Raw genomic sequence first — 16,577 nt, 5'->3', positions numbered from 1 at the left:
TGATTTTGGCCCATTCCATGCAGACCTTCTCCAGATCCTTCAGGTTTCGGGGCTGTCGCTGGGCAATACGGACTTTCAGCTCCCTCCTAAGATTATCTATTGGGTTCAGGTCTGGAGACTGGCTAGGCCACTCCAGGACCTTGAGATGCTTCTTACGGAGCCACTCCTTAGTTGGATTTTTGTTTTAGATTCCGTCTCTCACAGTTGAAGTGTACCTATGATAAAAAATTACAGACCTCTACATGCTTTGTAAGTAGGAAAACCTGCAAAATCGTCAGTGTATCAAATACTTGTTCTCCCCACTGTAGTTGATTTTATTTAAACACATAGGGTGTGTCTACAGTGCATTCGGAAAGTCTTCAGACCCCTAGACTTTTTCCACATTCTGTTACGTTACAGCCTTATTCTAAAATGGATAAAATAGATGTGTTCTCTTAATCTCCACACAATACCCCATAATGACAAAGCAAAAACAGGTTTAGAAATTGTTGCAAATTTATAAAAATAAAGTAAAAACACTTTACTCAGTACTTTGTTGAAGCACCTTTGGCAGCAATTACATCCTTGAGTCTTCTTGGGTATGACGCTAGAAGCTTGGCATAACTGTATTTTGAGAGTTTCTCCCATTCTTCTTCGCAGATCCTATCAAGCTCTGTCAGGTTGGATTGGGAATGCCACTGCACAGCTTTTTTCAGGTCTCTCCAGAGATGTTCGATCGGGTTCACGTCCAGGCTTTGGCTGGGCCACTCAAGGACATTCAGAGACTTGTCCCGAAACCACTCCAGCATTGTCTTGGCTGTGTGCTTATGGTTGTTGTCCTGTTGGAAGGTGAACCTTCACCCCAGTCTAAGGTCCTGAGCGCTCTGGAGCAGGTTTTCATCAAGGATCTCTCTGTACTTTTCTCCATTCATCTTTCCCTCGACCCTGACAAGTAAACCAGTCCCTGCCGCTGAAAAAGATCCCCAACAGCATAACGTAACAGAATGTGGAAAAAGTCAAGGGGTCTGAATACTTTCCGTACCAGGTTTCCTCCAGACGTGGCGCTTGGAATTCCGGCCAAATAGTTCAATCTTGGTTTCATCAGACCAGAGAATCTTGTCTCATGGTCAGAGACCTTTAGGTGCCTTCTGGCAAACTCCGAGCAGGCTTTCATGTGCCTTTTACTGAGAAATGGGTTCCGTCTGGCCACTACAATAAAGGCCTGATTGATGGAGAGCTGCAGAGATGGTTGGCCTTCTGGAAAGTTCTCCCGGAAAGTTCTCCCATCTCCACAGAGAAACTCTAGAGCTCTGTCAGAGTGACCATCGGGTACATGGTCACTTCCCTGACAGAGGCCCTTTCTCCCCCGATTGCTCAGTTTAGCTGGGCAGCCAGCTCTGGAAAGAGTCTTGGTGGTTCTAAACTTAATCCATTTAAGAATGATGGAAGACACTGTTCTTGGGGACCTTCAATGCTGCAGAATTTTTTTGGTACCTTTCACTTGATCTGTGCCTCGACACAATCATGTCTTGGAGCTCAACTGACAATTTCTTTGACCTCATGGCTTGTTTTTTTCCCCCAGACATAACTGTCAACTGTGGGACCTTATATACAGATGTGTGCCTTTCCAAATCATGTCCAATCAATTGAATGTACCACAGGTGGACTCCAATCAAGTTGTTGAAACAACTCAAGGATGACTACATATTGAGTCTCGTAGCAAAGGGTTGTAAAAATGTCTAAACATCTGTTTTTGCGTGGTCATTATTGGGTATTGTGTGTAGATTAATGAAGGAATTTGGGGGTTTTAATCCATTTTAGATTAAAGCTGTAACGTAACAAAATGTGAAAAAAGTGTAGGGGTCTGAATTCTTTCTGAATGCACTATATATGGAAAAAGACTGATTGGTCAAAATAGTAGATAACTTCGGTCAACCAAGATTCCTTAAGTCGGGGACAGCCCTATTTTTCCTTTTAAATGTTTGTACACATGACTTGCCATTTGTTGTACACGAAAGTAAGATAATAGGCTTGCAAGGGGGGCCTAGGGCTCAACTGTATGAGTTGGAATGTCAAAGGAATTTTGAAATTTGTTAATGCAACAGGGTCTTGGGCACACTTACAACTTCAAGGCAAATATAGCTTCTTTTTTTTTTACAAGAAATATGGCTAACCAAATGACCAGTTCATGCTTCATGTGGGACAGCCATTCTGATCAATCATAATACACATTTTACACTTTCCCAGGTTCTCAATACATTAATGGTTGATCTACTGTGGTCTCAGAGACGCTGTATAATATTCCTGTGGTTCTGGTAAATATTTAAGCCCCTAAGGTATACGATATAAACTTAATGAAAAATGTGTGCACTGAATTCCACAAATTCTGCAACAAGGCAATACACCCCCCCCCATTATATCTTGCAACAATGGTTTTGAATACTCTTGAAACTGTTGGGGGACATATCTGGGTATAAGCTGAACCTGCATAAATGTGAAATGTCCACCAGTTAATCGCCATTTTAAAGGCCTCCTGAAGGCAAACTTTACAAAGTTATTAAAAAATACTAAACCTGACTTTGAGCGCTGGTTGCTTCTTCCCCTCTATCTGGACGAATAAATACTTTTTTCTAAATCGTTCTATAACAATCTAGATCATGTCATTACCTCTCATTTGGAATAAGAAAACCACTCGGGGACATCAAATATTCCTTCAAAGGCCTAAAAACCAAGGTGGTCTGGCATTATCCAACATGCAGTTCTACTGGTCTGCAAATATAAATATGATATATGTACTGGCTTGACTCTCATAACTATTCAACCCTTTTGCACCCTTTTAGGTGCAAATTGAAGAATCAGCCGGTGAAACATCTTTATTCACTCTTATCTCTGCCAATATCCAAGTATACAGGCGTTAAATAAAATTAACTAGGGAAGCCAGTTAAGAACAAATTCGGACGTGAAGGATTTACACCAGATACCCGACCAGGCCCAAATCACCATCATTCACATGGAGAGAGAATTTGTGAGAATTCGTCAGCGAGCGGTTAACCCGCCTGTTGGCCAACGTGCAATCCTTGGAGAATAAAGTGGATGAGCTCCGTTCAAGACTATCCTACCAACGGGACATTAAAAACAAATATCTTACATTTCACTGAGTCGTGGATGAATGACGACACAGATAATATACAGTAGGCAGATTTTTCTTGCATCGGCAAGACAGAACAGCTGCCTCCGGTAAAACAACGAGTGGTGGTCTGTATGCTCGCCTGAGGTAGAGTACCTCATGATAAGCCGTAGACCACACTATTTACCTAGAGAGTTTATATTTTTCGTAGTTGCACATTTATGCTGGCACTAAAAAAGCACTCAACAAGCTGTATAAAGCCATAAGCAGACAAGAAAATGCTCATCCAGAGGAGGCACTCCCCCTAGTAGTCGGGGACTTTAACGCTGGCAAACTTAAATTTGTTTTACCTCATTTCTACCAGCATGTCACATGTGCAACTAGAGGGGGGAGGGAGAGGGAAAAAATATATATATAAAAAAACAATAAAAAAAACTCTAGACCACCTTTACTCCACACACAGAGATGCATAACAAAGCTCGCCATCCATTTGGCAAATCTGACCATAAGCAGGAATCCTCCTTGACTCGATATGAAAGCGGTCAGATGCTGAAGGACTGTTTTGCTTGCACAGAATGGACTAGGTTCCGGATCTCATCCGATGGCATTGAGGAATATACCACATCAGTCACAGGCTTCATCAGTAAGTGCATCGGTGACATTGTCCCCACAGTGACCGTACGTACATACCCCAACCAGAAGCCATGGATTACAGGCAACATCCGCACCGAGTTAAAAGGTAGAGCTGCCGCTTTCAAGGAGTTGGACTCTAACCTGGACGCTTATAAGAAATCCTACTACACCCTCAGACGAACCATCAAACAGGCAAAGCATCAATACAGGACTAAGATTGAATCCTACTAAACCGGCTCCAATGCTCGTCGGATGTGGCAGGTCATGCAAACTACTAGGGACTTACAAAGGGAAGCCCAGTGACAAGCCTACCAGACGAGCTAAATTACTTCCTATCCGCACTTCGAGGCAATCAACACTGAAGCATGCATGAAAGCACCAGCTGTTCCAGACCACTGCCGATGTGAGTAAGTTTGTTTTAAAGAGGTCAACATTCACAAGGCCGCAGGGCCAGACGGATTACCAGGACTCTGAGCATCGGCTGACCAACTGGCAAGTGTCTTCACTGACATTTTCAACCTGTCCGCTTCAACCTGTTCTTTCAACCTTTACCTAGAACACCAAGGTAACCTGCATAAATGACTACCGACCCGTAACACTTTGAAAGTGCGGTCATGGCTCACATCAACATCATCATCCCACAATCCCTAGACCCACTCCAATTTGCATACCACCCCAAAAGATCCACAGATAACGCACTGCCCTTTCGCACCTGGGAAATGCAACACCTATGTGAGAATGCTGTTCATTGATTACAGCTCAGCATTCAACATCATAGTGCTCTCAAAGCTCATCACTAAGCTAAGGAACCTGGGATTAAACACCTACCTCTGCAACTGGATCATGTATTTCCTGACAGGCTACCCCAGGTGGTAAGAGTAGACAACAACACATCTGCCATGCTGATCCTCAACACAGGAAACACTCAGGGGTGCGTGCTCAGTCCCCTCCTGTACTCCCTGTCCAAGCACGACTCCAACACCATCATTCAATTTGCCGACGACACAACAGTGGTAGGCCTGATCACCGACAACGATGAGACAGCCTATAGGGAGGAGGTCAGAGACCTGGTCAGAGAACTGGTGCCAAGACAACAACCTCTCCCTCAACGTGATCAAGACAAAGTAGAAGATCGTGGACTACAGGAAAAGGAGGGCCGAGCACACCCCATTCCCATGGACAGGGCTGTAGTGGAGCTGGTTGAGAGCTTCAAGTTCCTTGGTGTCTACATCACCAACAAACTATCATGGTCCAAACACACCAAGACAGTTGTGAAGAGGTCACGACAACGCCCATTCCCCCTCTGGAGACTGAAAATATTTGGCATGAGTCCTCAGATCCTCAAAAAGTTCTACAGCTTTACCATCGAGAGCATTACCGCCTGGTATGGCAACTGCTCGGCCTCCGACTGCAAGGCGCTACAGAGGGTAGTGCATACGGCCCAATACATCACTGGGGCCAAGCTTCCTGCCATCCAGGACCTCTATACCAGACTTGGCGCAAGTGGCACTGGAGCGCCAAGTCTAGGTCCCGTTTATTATCTATGCATAGTCACTTTAACCCTACCTACATGTACATATTACCTCAATTACATTGACAAACCTGTACCCCCGCACATTGACGCAGTCCCGGTACCCCCTGTATATAGCCACATTATTTTATTGTTGCTCTTGAATTTTTTTACTTCAATTTATATAGTAAATATTTTTCTGAACTTGTTTTTCTTAAAACTGCATTGTTGCTTTATGGACTAGTAAGTAAGCATTTCACGGTAAGGTCTACAAATGTTGTACTCGGCACGTGACAAATAAAATTTGGTGGCACCTTTCGGTCTACCACCTACTGGTTTACTGCTGTCCTGGCAGTGCAGGCTGCAATTGCTTTCTCTACTATCCTTGCCAAGAGACACATTATTGAGTGGAAAGTGAGTGCAGTATTTAATTCACCTTTTAAAAACTAGAATATATATATATATATTATACTTTAAAAGGAAATTATGTATTTCATTCCACCTGGGGGAGACCTACAAATGCCAGGCCCTCCTTTCGACTTATAAATTGCTTGACTGATTGAAGTTTTTTGTTGTTGTAATTTGCACTCATTGTGTGGATGGCTTGGTACAGCTGAGAATCTGCAACCATATCTGTCCGTATACCTCAGCTGGTGCTGGCCCTCCGGACTCAAACCGCTCATTGGGGTTGGGTGTATGAGGATGGTGCACCCTTTTGGGTCCCTGGGACCAAGCACTTCCTTCTAAAAATGTATAAATGTACATGACCCATCTAAAGATATATGACTGTGTGAAGTAATCTGATATTGTAAGCCATGAAATGTATATGAGAAATTTCTGAAAAATGAAAGCTGAAAAAACAGAATATATATTTATATAAAAATGACACTCAAGCCCTTTGTTCAAACCATCCAGGGTACCCTCTTACTTGCTGTGCTGAGGCATGGTATTCGGGGGCAGGTCTTCATTGTGCCCCAGAGCGCTGAGTGACGATTGCTTTGATGTGGTCAACAAAGAGGCGGGCCCTGAGCCACTGTCCGTTAGTGTAGCCATGGAGACTGACGCGGGTGCGGCCGAATCAGAGGCTGACTTCACAGACACTGCAGATCCTGCTGCAGGTGGGCAGACTGAACAGAGACAAGATGGGGGGAGAGGTGGATTCTGGAATTAGTGCCAACCCAGATCGACAAAAGCTCTACAATACACATACTGTCTGATTGGGGAGATTGCCATTCCAAGCGGTTTCCTCTTTAAGGGTTACTTTGAATGAATAGCCATAAAATACTAACCGAGGACCACAAATTAACAGGCCATGGTTCAAGAGTACTTAACTTCTTCGAGATAGGGGGCGCTCTTAATTTTTGGATAAAAAACGTTCCCGTTTTAAACAAGATATTTTGTCACGAAAAGATGCTCGACTATGCATGTAATTGACAACTTTGGAAAGAAAACACTGACGTTTCCATAACTGCAAATATATTATCTGTGAGTGCCCGAGAACTAATGCTACAGGCGAAACCAAGATGAAATTTCATACAGGAAATGGTCCAGATTTTGAATGCGCTGTGTTTCAATGTCTCCTTATATGGCTGTGAATGCGCCAGGAATGAGCCTGCACTTTCTGTCGTTTCCCCAAGGTGTCTGCAGCATTGTGCCGTATTTGTAGGCATATCATTGGAAGATTGACCTTAAGAGACAACTTTTACCAGGTGTCCGGCCGCTGTCCTCCGTCAAAATTATTGCATAATCTCCAGCTCCATGCGCGTTTCCATTTTCTTCAGAGGAGAAAGTCAACTGCCACGAATGATTTATCATCGATAGATATGTGAAAAACACCTTGAGGATTGATTCTAAACAACGTTTGCCATGCTTCTGTCGATATTATGGAGTTAATTTGTAAAAAAGTTTGCGTTGTAATGACTTAATTTTCTGGGGGTTTTTCTTACCCAACCGTGATGAACAAAACGGAGCGATTTGTCCTACACAAATAATACTTTTTGAAAAACTGAACATTTGCTATCTAACAGAGTCTCCTCATTGAAAACATCTGAAGTTCTTCAAAGGTAAATGATTTTATTTGAATGCTTTTTCTTTTCTTGTTTTTGTGAAAATGTTGCCTGCTGAATTCTAGGCTTAATGCTATGCTAGCTATCAATACTCTTACACAAATGCTTGTTTAGCTATGGTTCAAAAGCATATTTTGAAAATCTGAGATGACAGTGTTGCAAAAGGCTAAGCTTGAGAGCAAATATATGAATAGTGAATAGTTTCATGAATAGTTAACATTGCGTTATGGTAATGAGCTTGAGGCTATTAATAGGATACCAGATACGGGATTGCTCGTCGCAAGAGGTTAACTTAACCTACATCCAGGAAATGCATGGTAGCGGAGTACCACTTCACACAGTTGCCAGGACGGCCATAACTCCCATATATTCAGACTTCCTTCACTGCAAACCCACACAACTACTAAAATGACTCACCTTCTACAGATTGCGTATGTACTGAACTGAATCCATTCTGAAAAAACAAGTTCAAGTGGGCTTGTTAAGGTACAGTAACATAGGGGAGACATTTCCATAACAACAGTCCATTCAGTAACAGAGGGAGCTGTTCAAAGAAAAGTGAACAGAGCAATTTATTTTGTATTTATCTAGGAATAAACACAATATGAGTGGAGGAATGGAGCTCAAGGAGGCATAGCGATATGAACGGCACAATGAATGAATGGAGGCTTACCTCAATGTCTTTCTGCGGGGAGGAGACGGTGGGGTAGCGTCGGGCCTGAGGAGCCCTCTGGTCATACATGTCCATCTGACTGGGGTTGGACAGGGAGGGAGTTGCCTCACTGGAGGAAAAGCAGGGTGATTATATATAGCCAAAGTCTACTTTGAAAAAGGAGGAGGAGTCCAGTCTCAAAACTCAAGTGGAGCCAAGTGACAAGAGATGCTTCACATGGGTCTGTTTGTGGTGTTATAGTTGTACAAGACCCCATCTTACACATTGTGCTGTGTCTGGTATGACTGAGATGAGTGCTCACCTGCAGGGGCTTGTGTAGAGGCAGTTCTGAACCTGGCAGACTGGTGAGGTGGTGGCGGGGATGATGTCGTACTCCTGGAGCACGGGTTCAGAGCCAAACTGCAGCACTCCAAACTGCAGGTTGAGCCCAGAGATGTCTGCCGAGCCAGGCATCTCCACCGGCGTTGCTGGGATCTGGAATAAAATATAATAAATGGTTGATGTCAGTGAAAGCAAGGAAATTAAGTTATGAAAAAGTAGGGAGAGGTAGGGATACATAGGTGTTAGGCAAAGAGTGCTGAAAGTAAAGTGAATTTGTGCTTACTGTTTGCTGCGAGTGAGCTAGTGAGGAAAATAATTAGAAGCTGGACGCAGCATGACCGGCCATTCACTCTCTTTACATCGTCTTTGTATCAGTGTTGAGCTGTTACCTTGGTGGTGATGGAGGTCCTCTTCTTCTGCTGCTTGAGCTTGTGCTGCTGCAATGGCAGGGGGCTGGAGCCCTGGGCATCCGGCGAGCTAGGGGACACCTGCTGCCCAGGGGGCACCGTCATTTTGGGGAGGGAGGACACGGGGGGCGCCATGAGGGACGAGGGAGTGCTCTGTGGGAGCAGGGAGGAGGAGACAGAAGGGGGGAGGAAGGCATCCAACACGGAGGTGGATTGGTAGGGCTGGAGCTTTGTGAAGGGGCTATGGGCCGCAGGCTCCGGCTGGGCGTTCATGTCTGGGGGGGTGATTAGAGAAAGGAAGGTAGGGGCTCCACCTGATGGCTATAAACTTTAAACAAATATCTGAATCTGAACCTTGCATAAGGCAATTAACATGCGTCCTCTTCATAAACAGAAATACCAGTCATGTAGGCATTTCTAACTCTCTGCAAACCAAAGTCAGTCTAGCCTCTATATACACCCCCTACTTTACTTGACAACCATCCAAACTGCCTCTATAGTCCCGGTATCTCCCTGAGTGTCCTCTTACCATACTGGCCCAGCGCTGCAGGGCTGGTGTCCCAAGAGGGGGAAGGCTGTCCTGTTTGGGAGTGCTGGGCAGCCAGCTGAGCCAAGGCCTGGGCTGTCTTAAACTGCTCCAAGAACTGGGAGCCGCTGGTCGTCCCTGTGCTGCCTCCTTTAGGGTCCCCTACTTCACCGAAGCCCTTGCTTAGCATGCTCACCTGCAATGGGAACAAAAGAGGAAGAACTGACATTCTGCAAGTTTTAGGGAATGAGTGTGAATAGAACAGTTTATTGCTTGAACACTTAAAGTGGAACTGACTGGATTTTAATAACATTGCCGTAAGTCTTATTCAAATCTGTTCTTACAGTGCATTTGGAAAGTAGTCAGACACCTTGACATTTTCCACTTAAATTGTTTTTTCCCCCCTCAATCTACACACAATACTCCATGACGTAGAAAAATGTTTAGAAATTATAGCAAAAGTATTTTAATTTTTTTTATCTACTGAAAATAGCACATTTAAATAAGTATATAGACCCTTTACTCAGTACATTGTTGAAGCACCTTTAGCAGCGATTACAGCCTAGAGTCTTCTTGGGTATGACACTACAAGCTTTGCACACCTAAATTTGTGAAGTTTCTCCCATTCTTCTCTGCAGATCCACTCAAGCTCTATCAGGCTGGATGGGGAGCGTCGCTGCACACGTAGATGGGGAGCGTCGCTGCACAGCTAAGTCCAGGCTCTGGCTGGGCCACTCAAGGACATGTAGAGAATCCTGCATTGACTTGGCTGTGTGCTTAGGGTTGTTGTCCTGTTGGAAAGTGAAGTTTCACCCCAGTATGAGGTCCTGAGCGCTCTGACGCAGGTTTTTATTAAGGATCTCTCTGTAATTTGCTCCATTCATCTTTCTCGGTCACCTCCGTGACCAAGGCCCTTCACCCACAATTGCTCAGTTTGGCCATGCGGCCAGCTCTAGGAAGAGACTTGGTGGTTCCATACTTCTTCCCTTTAAGAATGATGGAGGCCACTGTGTTATTGGGGACCTTCAATTCTGCAGAAATGTTGTTTTGGTACCCTTCCCCAGATCTGTGCCTTGACGCAATCCTGTCTCGAATTTCTACGGACATCTCCTTCGACTTCATGGCTTGGTGTTTTCTCTGACATGCACACCAATCAAGTAGAAACATCAAGGATGATCAACGAAAACAGGATGCCCCTGACCTCACATTAGTATAGAGTGGGAAAGCGGCCGTGCGATTGGACAATAGTCACTACAGTAAATAAAACCTAATAAAAACATGTCTCGTCCATGACCCAAGTCTACGCAGACCGGTGCACCATAGCCAAATCAGAGCTACAGTAGGCCTTTATAAAACAAGCCATTTGCCACATGGGTCTGCCATCATTCACTTTGAATGGGACTGTGTCTTTACAGGCAGTTGCAACAGCACAACTTTAGATTAGAAACATTCTGCGAAAGCCACCAAATACACAGATTTCTGCAAATATAGTACCAGTCAAAAGTTTGGACACCTATTCATTCAAGGGCTTTTCTTTATTTTCTACATCGAAGACATAAAAAAAACTATGAAACTATAACACATATGTAATCATATAGTAACCAAAAAAATTGTTCAACAAATCAAAATCCATTTTATATCTGAGATTCTTCAAAGTAGCCACCTATTGCCTTGATAACTTTGCACACACTTGGAATTCGCTCAACCAGCTTCATGAGGTAGTCACCTGGAACACATTTCAATTAACAGGTGTAACTTGCTAATAATTTGTGTTGTGACGAGGTAGGGGTGGTATACAGATGATAGCCCTATTGGTTAAAAGACCCAAGTCCATATTATGGCAGCTCAAATAAGCAAAGAGAAACGACATTCCATCATTACTTTAAGACATGGTCAGTCAAATTTCAAGAACGTTTCTTCAAGTGCAGTTGCAAAAACCATCAAGCGCCATGATGAAACTGGCTCTCTCGAGGACCACCACAGGAAAGGAAGGCCCAGAATTACCTTTGCTGCAGAGGATAAGTTCATTAGAGTTACCAGCCTCAGAAATCAGCAATTAACTGCACCTCAGATTGCAGCCGAAATAAATGCTTCACAGATTTCAAGTAACAGACATCTCAGCATCAACTGTTGAGAGGAGACCGCATGAATCAGGCCATCATAGTCGAATTGCTGCAAAGAAACAAAAGGACACAAATATGAAGAAGCGACTTCCTAGGGCCAAGAAACACGAGCAATGGTCATTAGACCGGTGTAAATCTGTCCTTTGGTCTGCTGAGCCCAAATTTTGGATTTTTGGTTCCAACCGCCGTTTCTTTATGAGACGCAGAGTTGGTGAACAGATGATCTCCGCATGTGTGGTTCCCACCGTGAAGCATGGAGGAGGTGTGATGGCGCTTTGCTGGTGACACGGTCAGTGATTTATTTAAAATTCAAGGCACACTTAACCAGCATGGCTACCACAGCATTCTACAGCGATACACCATCCCATCTGGTCTGCACTTAGTGGGAATATAATTCGTTTTTCAACAGGACAATGACCCAACACACCTCCAGGCTGTGTAAGGCCAATTTGACCAAGAAGGAGAGTGATGGAGTGCTGCTTCAGATGACCTGACCTCCACAATCGCCCGACCTCAACCCAATTGAGATGAGTTGGACTGCAGAGTGAGAGAAAAGTAGCCAACAACTGCTTTGCATATGTGGGAACTCCTTCAAGACTGTTGGAAAAGCATTCCAGGTGAAGTTGATTTACTTTGAAGAGTCAAAAATAAACAAATCCAAATATATTTTATAACACTTTTTTGGTTACTACATAATTCCATGTGTGTTCATTCATAGATATGTCAAAATAAAGAAAACCCTTGAATGAGTAGTTGTCCAAACATTTGACTGGTACTGTATGTAAATACCATGGGAGTCCTTACATTTGGGAACTTTACAGTCCTATTGATCAAACAACCATAAAAAGGCAGGCCAACAAGATCAACAACTAATGCTAGCCAGAGGAAGATGAGCTAAAATCTAACGAAGGAACATTAGATAAACCCTCAAACTTTTTCTGCTCTAGTGGGCCATCACAACTGCACTAATAAACAATGGGGAATAAATAGTAAGTAGCCTGTTCTTCCTTCTGCAGCTTGCCTGCTAATGCATTCTCATCCCTACCAAGAACCCAAGCTAACAGGCTAAAGTTGGCTAGCTTGTTACTTCCGGACACAAATGAGAGAACACCTCACTCTGACCATTTTACTTGCCATAGCAGAGCTGGTTAGGCTGTTTACATGATATCTGGAGCGTTCGTGACTAACCATAACCTTTTTATTTTGCCTTTGTTTACTGACACCAGTCATATTCTGCAGGTGTTGCACGTTCGTAAATTCATCTGTTATTCTTCACTCTGGCACACAGATGAGAGTGCTCTGAAATCGGAGTTGATAGCATATCTTGCATTCGCAAATGGACTCTGGCTAACTGGATAACAGTCGTTCAAGGTTCAGCATAGTGATTCACATTTCTGGCTAGCTAACCTAGCTGCACGTGCATCTCTAGCTGTGTAGCCAGTGAAAAATGTTATGAGGGGAAAAAGTCACTCACTCACCAACTGCTCCAATGACATCCTCCTAGAAGCTAGCTATCGTTAGGCTCTGTATTTTTAGCTTGCTCCATAAATATATATGCTAGCCTATTAGCTACATTATGACTGACTTGTGATCATTGCCCTTGCTAGTTTGATTGTATTAACATTAGGGCTGGGCGATATGGCTAAAATATATCAGGTATAAAAAAACAAGACAATATTATGTTTTATTAATATTAAGTCATTTCAATGGGTCTTTCTCTATTCTGATTGCTTTATACTGTTCAATTCAACCAACAATTATCTTCAGCATTATCAATCTCTGCATTTCCTGCACTTATTTGGCTACATTGAATGTTCTCTTAGCTATTCAAATCAAATCAAATTTTATTTGTCACATACACATGGTTAGCAGATGATAATGCGAGTGTAGCGAAATGCTTGTGCTTCTAGTTCCGACAATGCAGTAATAACCAACAAGTAATCTAACTAACAATTCCTAATCTACTGTTTTATACACAGTGTAAGGGGATAAAGAATATGTACATAAGGATATATGAATGAGTGATGGTACAGAGCAGCATAGGCAATATACAGTAGATGGTATCGAGTACAGTATATACATATGAGATGAGTATGTAAACAAAGTGGCATCGTTAAAGTGGCTAGTGATACATGTATTACATAAGGATGCAGTCGACATCATTTCCCATCAATTCCCATTATTAAAGTGGCTGGAGTTGAGTCAGTGTCAGTGTGTTGGCAGCAGCCACTCAATGTTAGTGGTGGCTGTTTAACAGTCTGAAGGCCAAGAGATAGAAGCTGTTTTTCAGTCTCTCGGTCCCAGCATTGATGCACCTGTACTGACCTCGCCTTCTGGATGATAGCGGGGTGAACAGGCAGTGGCTCGGGTGGTTGATGTCCTTGATGATCTTTATGGCCTTCCTGTAACATCGGGTGGTGTAGGTGTCCTGGAGGGCAGGTAGTTTGCCCCCGGTGATGCGTTGTGCAGACCTCACTACCCTCTGGAGAGCCTTACGGTTGAGGGCGGAGCAGTTGCCGTACCAGGCGGTGATACAGCCCGCCAGGATGCTCTCGATTGTGCATCTATAGAAGTTTGTGAGTGCTTTTGGTGACAAGCCGAATTTCTTCAGCCTCCTGAGGTTGAAGAGGCGCTGCTGCGCCTTCTTCACGATGCTGTCTGTGTGAGTGGACCAATTCAGTTTGTCTGTGATGTGTATGCCGAGGAACTTAAAACTTGCTACTCTCTCCACTACTGTTCCATCGATGTGGATAGGGGGGTGTTCCCTCTGCTGTTTCCTGAAGTTCACAATCATCTCCTTAGTTTTGTTGACGTTGAGTGTGAGGTTATTTTCCTGACACCACACTCCGAGGGCCCTCACCTCCTCCCTGTAGGCCGTCTCGTCGTTGTTGGTAATCAAGCCTACCACTGTTGTGTCGTCCGCAAACTTGATGATTGAGTTGGAGGCGTGCGTGGCCACGCAGTCGTGGGTGAACAGGGAGTACAGGAGAGGGCTCAGAACGCACCCTTGTGGGGCCCCAGTGTTGAGGATCAGCGGGGAGGAGATGTTGTTACCTACCCTCACCACCTGGGGGTGGCCCGTCAGGAAGTCCAGTACCCAGTTGCACAGGGCGGGGTCGAGACCCAGGGTCTCGAGCTTGATGACGAGCCAAGGAGGGTACTATGGTGTTGAATGCCGAGCTGTAGTCGATGAACAGCATTCTCACATTCTCACACATCCTCTTGTCCAGATGGGTTAGGGCAGTGTGCAGTGTGGTTGAGATTGCATCGTCTGTGGACCTATTTGAGCGGTAAGCAAATTGGAGTGGGTCTAGGGTGTCAGGTAGGGTGGAGGAACAATGGTGGCCCTCTTGAAGCATGTGGGAACAGCAGACTGGTATAGGGATTGATTGAATATGTCCGTACACACACCAGCCAGCTGGTCTGCACATGCTCTGAGGGCGCGGCTGGGGATGCCGTCTGGGCCTGCAGCCTTGCGAGGGTTAACACGTTTAAATGTTTTACTCACCTCGGCTGCAGTGAAGGAGAGACCGCATGTTTCCGTTGCAGGCCGTGTCAGTGGCACTGTATTGTCCTCAAAGCGGGCAAAAAAGTTATTTAGTCTGCCTGGGAGCAAGACATCCTGGTCCGTGACTGGGCTGGATTTCTTCCTGTAGTCTGATTGACTGTAGACCCTGCCACATGCCTCTTGTGTCTGAGCCGTTGAATTGAGATTCTACTTTGTCTCTGTACTGACGCTTAGCTTGTTTGATAGCCTTACGGAGGGAATAGCTGCACTGTTTGTATTCAGTCATGTTACCAGACACCTTGCCCTGATTGAAAGCAGAGGTTCACGCTTTCAGTTTCACGCGAATGCTGCCATCAATCCACGGTTTCTGGTTAGGGAATGTTTTAATCGTTGCTATGGGAACGACATCTTCAACGCACGTTCTAATGAACTCGCACACCGAATCAGCGTATTCGTGAATGTTGTAATCTGACGCTATACGAAACATGTCCCAGTCCACGTGATGGAAGCAGTCTTGGAGTGTGGAGTCAGCTTGGTCGGACCAGCGTTGGACAGACCTCAGCGTGGGAGATTCTTTTTTTAGCTTTTGTCTGTAGGCAGGTATCAGCAAAATGGAGTCGTGGTCAGCTTTTCCAAAAGGGGGGCGGGGCAGGGCCTTATATGCGTCGCGGAAGTTAGAGTAACAGTGATCCAAGGTTTTTCCGCCCCTGGTTTCGCAATCGATATGCTGATAAAATTTAGGGAGTCTTGTTTTCAGATTAGCCTTGTTAAAATCCCCAGCAACAATGAATGCAGTCTTCTGATAAATGGTTTCCAGTTTGCAAAGAGTTAAATAAAGTTCGTTCAGAGCCATCGATGTGTCTGCTTGGGGGGGGATATATACGGCTGTGATTATAATCGAAGAGAATTCTCTTGGTAGATAATGCGGTCTACATTTGATTGTGAGGAATTCTAAAATCAGGTGAACAGAAGGATTTGAGTTCCTGTATGTTTCTTTCATCGCACCATGCCTCGTTAGCCATAAGGCATACACCCCCACCCCTCTTCTTACCAGAAAGGTGTTTGTTTCTGTCGGCGCGATGCGTGGAGAAACCCGTTGGCTGCACCGCTTCGGATAGCGTCTCTCCAGTGAGCCATGTTTCCGTGAAGCACAGAACGTTACAGTCTCTGATGTCCCTCTGGAATGCTACCCTTGCTCGGATTTCATCAACCTTGTTGTCAAGAGACTGGACATTGGCAAGAAGAATGCTAGGAAGTGGGGCACGATGTGCCCGTCTCCGTAGTCTGACCAGAAGACCGCCTCGTTTCCCTCTTTTTCGGAGTCGTTTTTTTGGGTCGCTGCATGCGATCCATTCCGTTGTCCTGTTTGTAAGGCAGAACACAGGATCCGCGTCGGAGAAAAACATATTCTTGGTCGTACTGATGGTGAGTTGACGCTGATCTTATATACAGTAGTTCTTCTCGGCTGTATGTAATGATACCTAAGATGACCTGGGGTATTAATGTAAGAAATAACACGTAAAAAAACAAAAAACTGCATAGTTTCCTAGGAACGCGAAGCGAGGCGGCCATCTCTGTAGCTAACATTCATGCAATGCATATTCCTCTTTGATTTAGAAGATACTGTTGCACAAACATGCCGATTGTGTCTACACCAATTATCAGGCTGTATAGCTAGTTGCATTTGCTCTGACTCAGTACATT

The 16,577-nt window shown here is 44.5% G+C and overlaps 1 protein-coding gene across 14 annotated transcripts in view; it reads right to left on the bottom strand.

Moving 5' to 3' along the window:
- Positions 1 to 16,577, bottom strand: part of LOC135552441 (ubiquitin-associated protein 2-like) — an 87,144-nt gene that overhangs the window by 25,396 nt on the left and 45,171 nt on the right. For all 14 annotated transcript variants that reach the window (XM_064984055.1, XM_064984063.1, XM_064984053.1 and 11 more), the window contains 6 exons: positions 9,246 to 9,438; positions 8,699 to 8,991; positions 8,290 to 8,462; positions 7,989 to 8,097; positions 7,733 to 7,769; positions 6,178 to 6,376 (listed from right to left, as the gene is read on the bottom strand). In XM_064984055.1, coding sequence (XP_064840127.1) covers positions 6,178 to 6,376; positions 7,733 to 7,769; positions 7,989 to 8,097; positions 8,290 to 8,462; positions 8,699 to 8,991; positions 9,246 to 9,438 — 1,004 coding nt within the window. The remainder of the gene's footprint in view (positions 1 to 6,177; positions 6,377 to 7,732; positions 7,770 to 7,988; positions 8,098 to 8,289; positions 8,463 to 8,698; positions 8,992 to 9,245; positions 9,439 to 16,577) is intronic.

The sequence above is a fragment of the Oncorhynchus masou genome, chromosome 13 (genome assembly GCF_036934945.1).
Source record: "Oncorhynchus masou masou isolate Uvic2021 chromosome 13, UVic_Omas_1.1, whole genome shotgun sequence".
In the NCBI taxonomy this organism is placed as follows: domain Eukaryota; kingdom Metazoa; phylum Chordata; class Actinopteri; order Salmoniformes; family Salmonidae; genus Oncorhynchus; species Oncorhynchus masou.
This window is presented reverse-complemented; position numbering and strand designations above follow the sequence as displayed.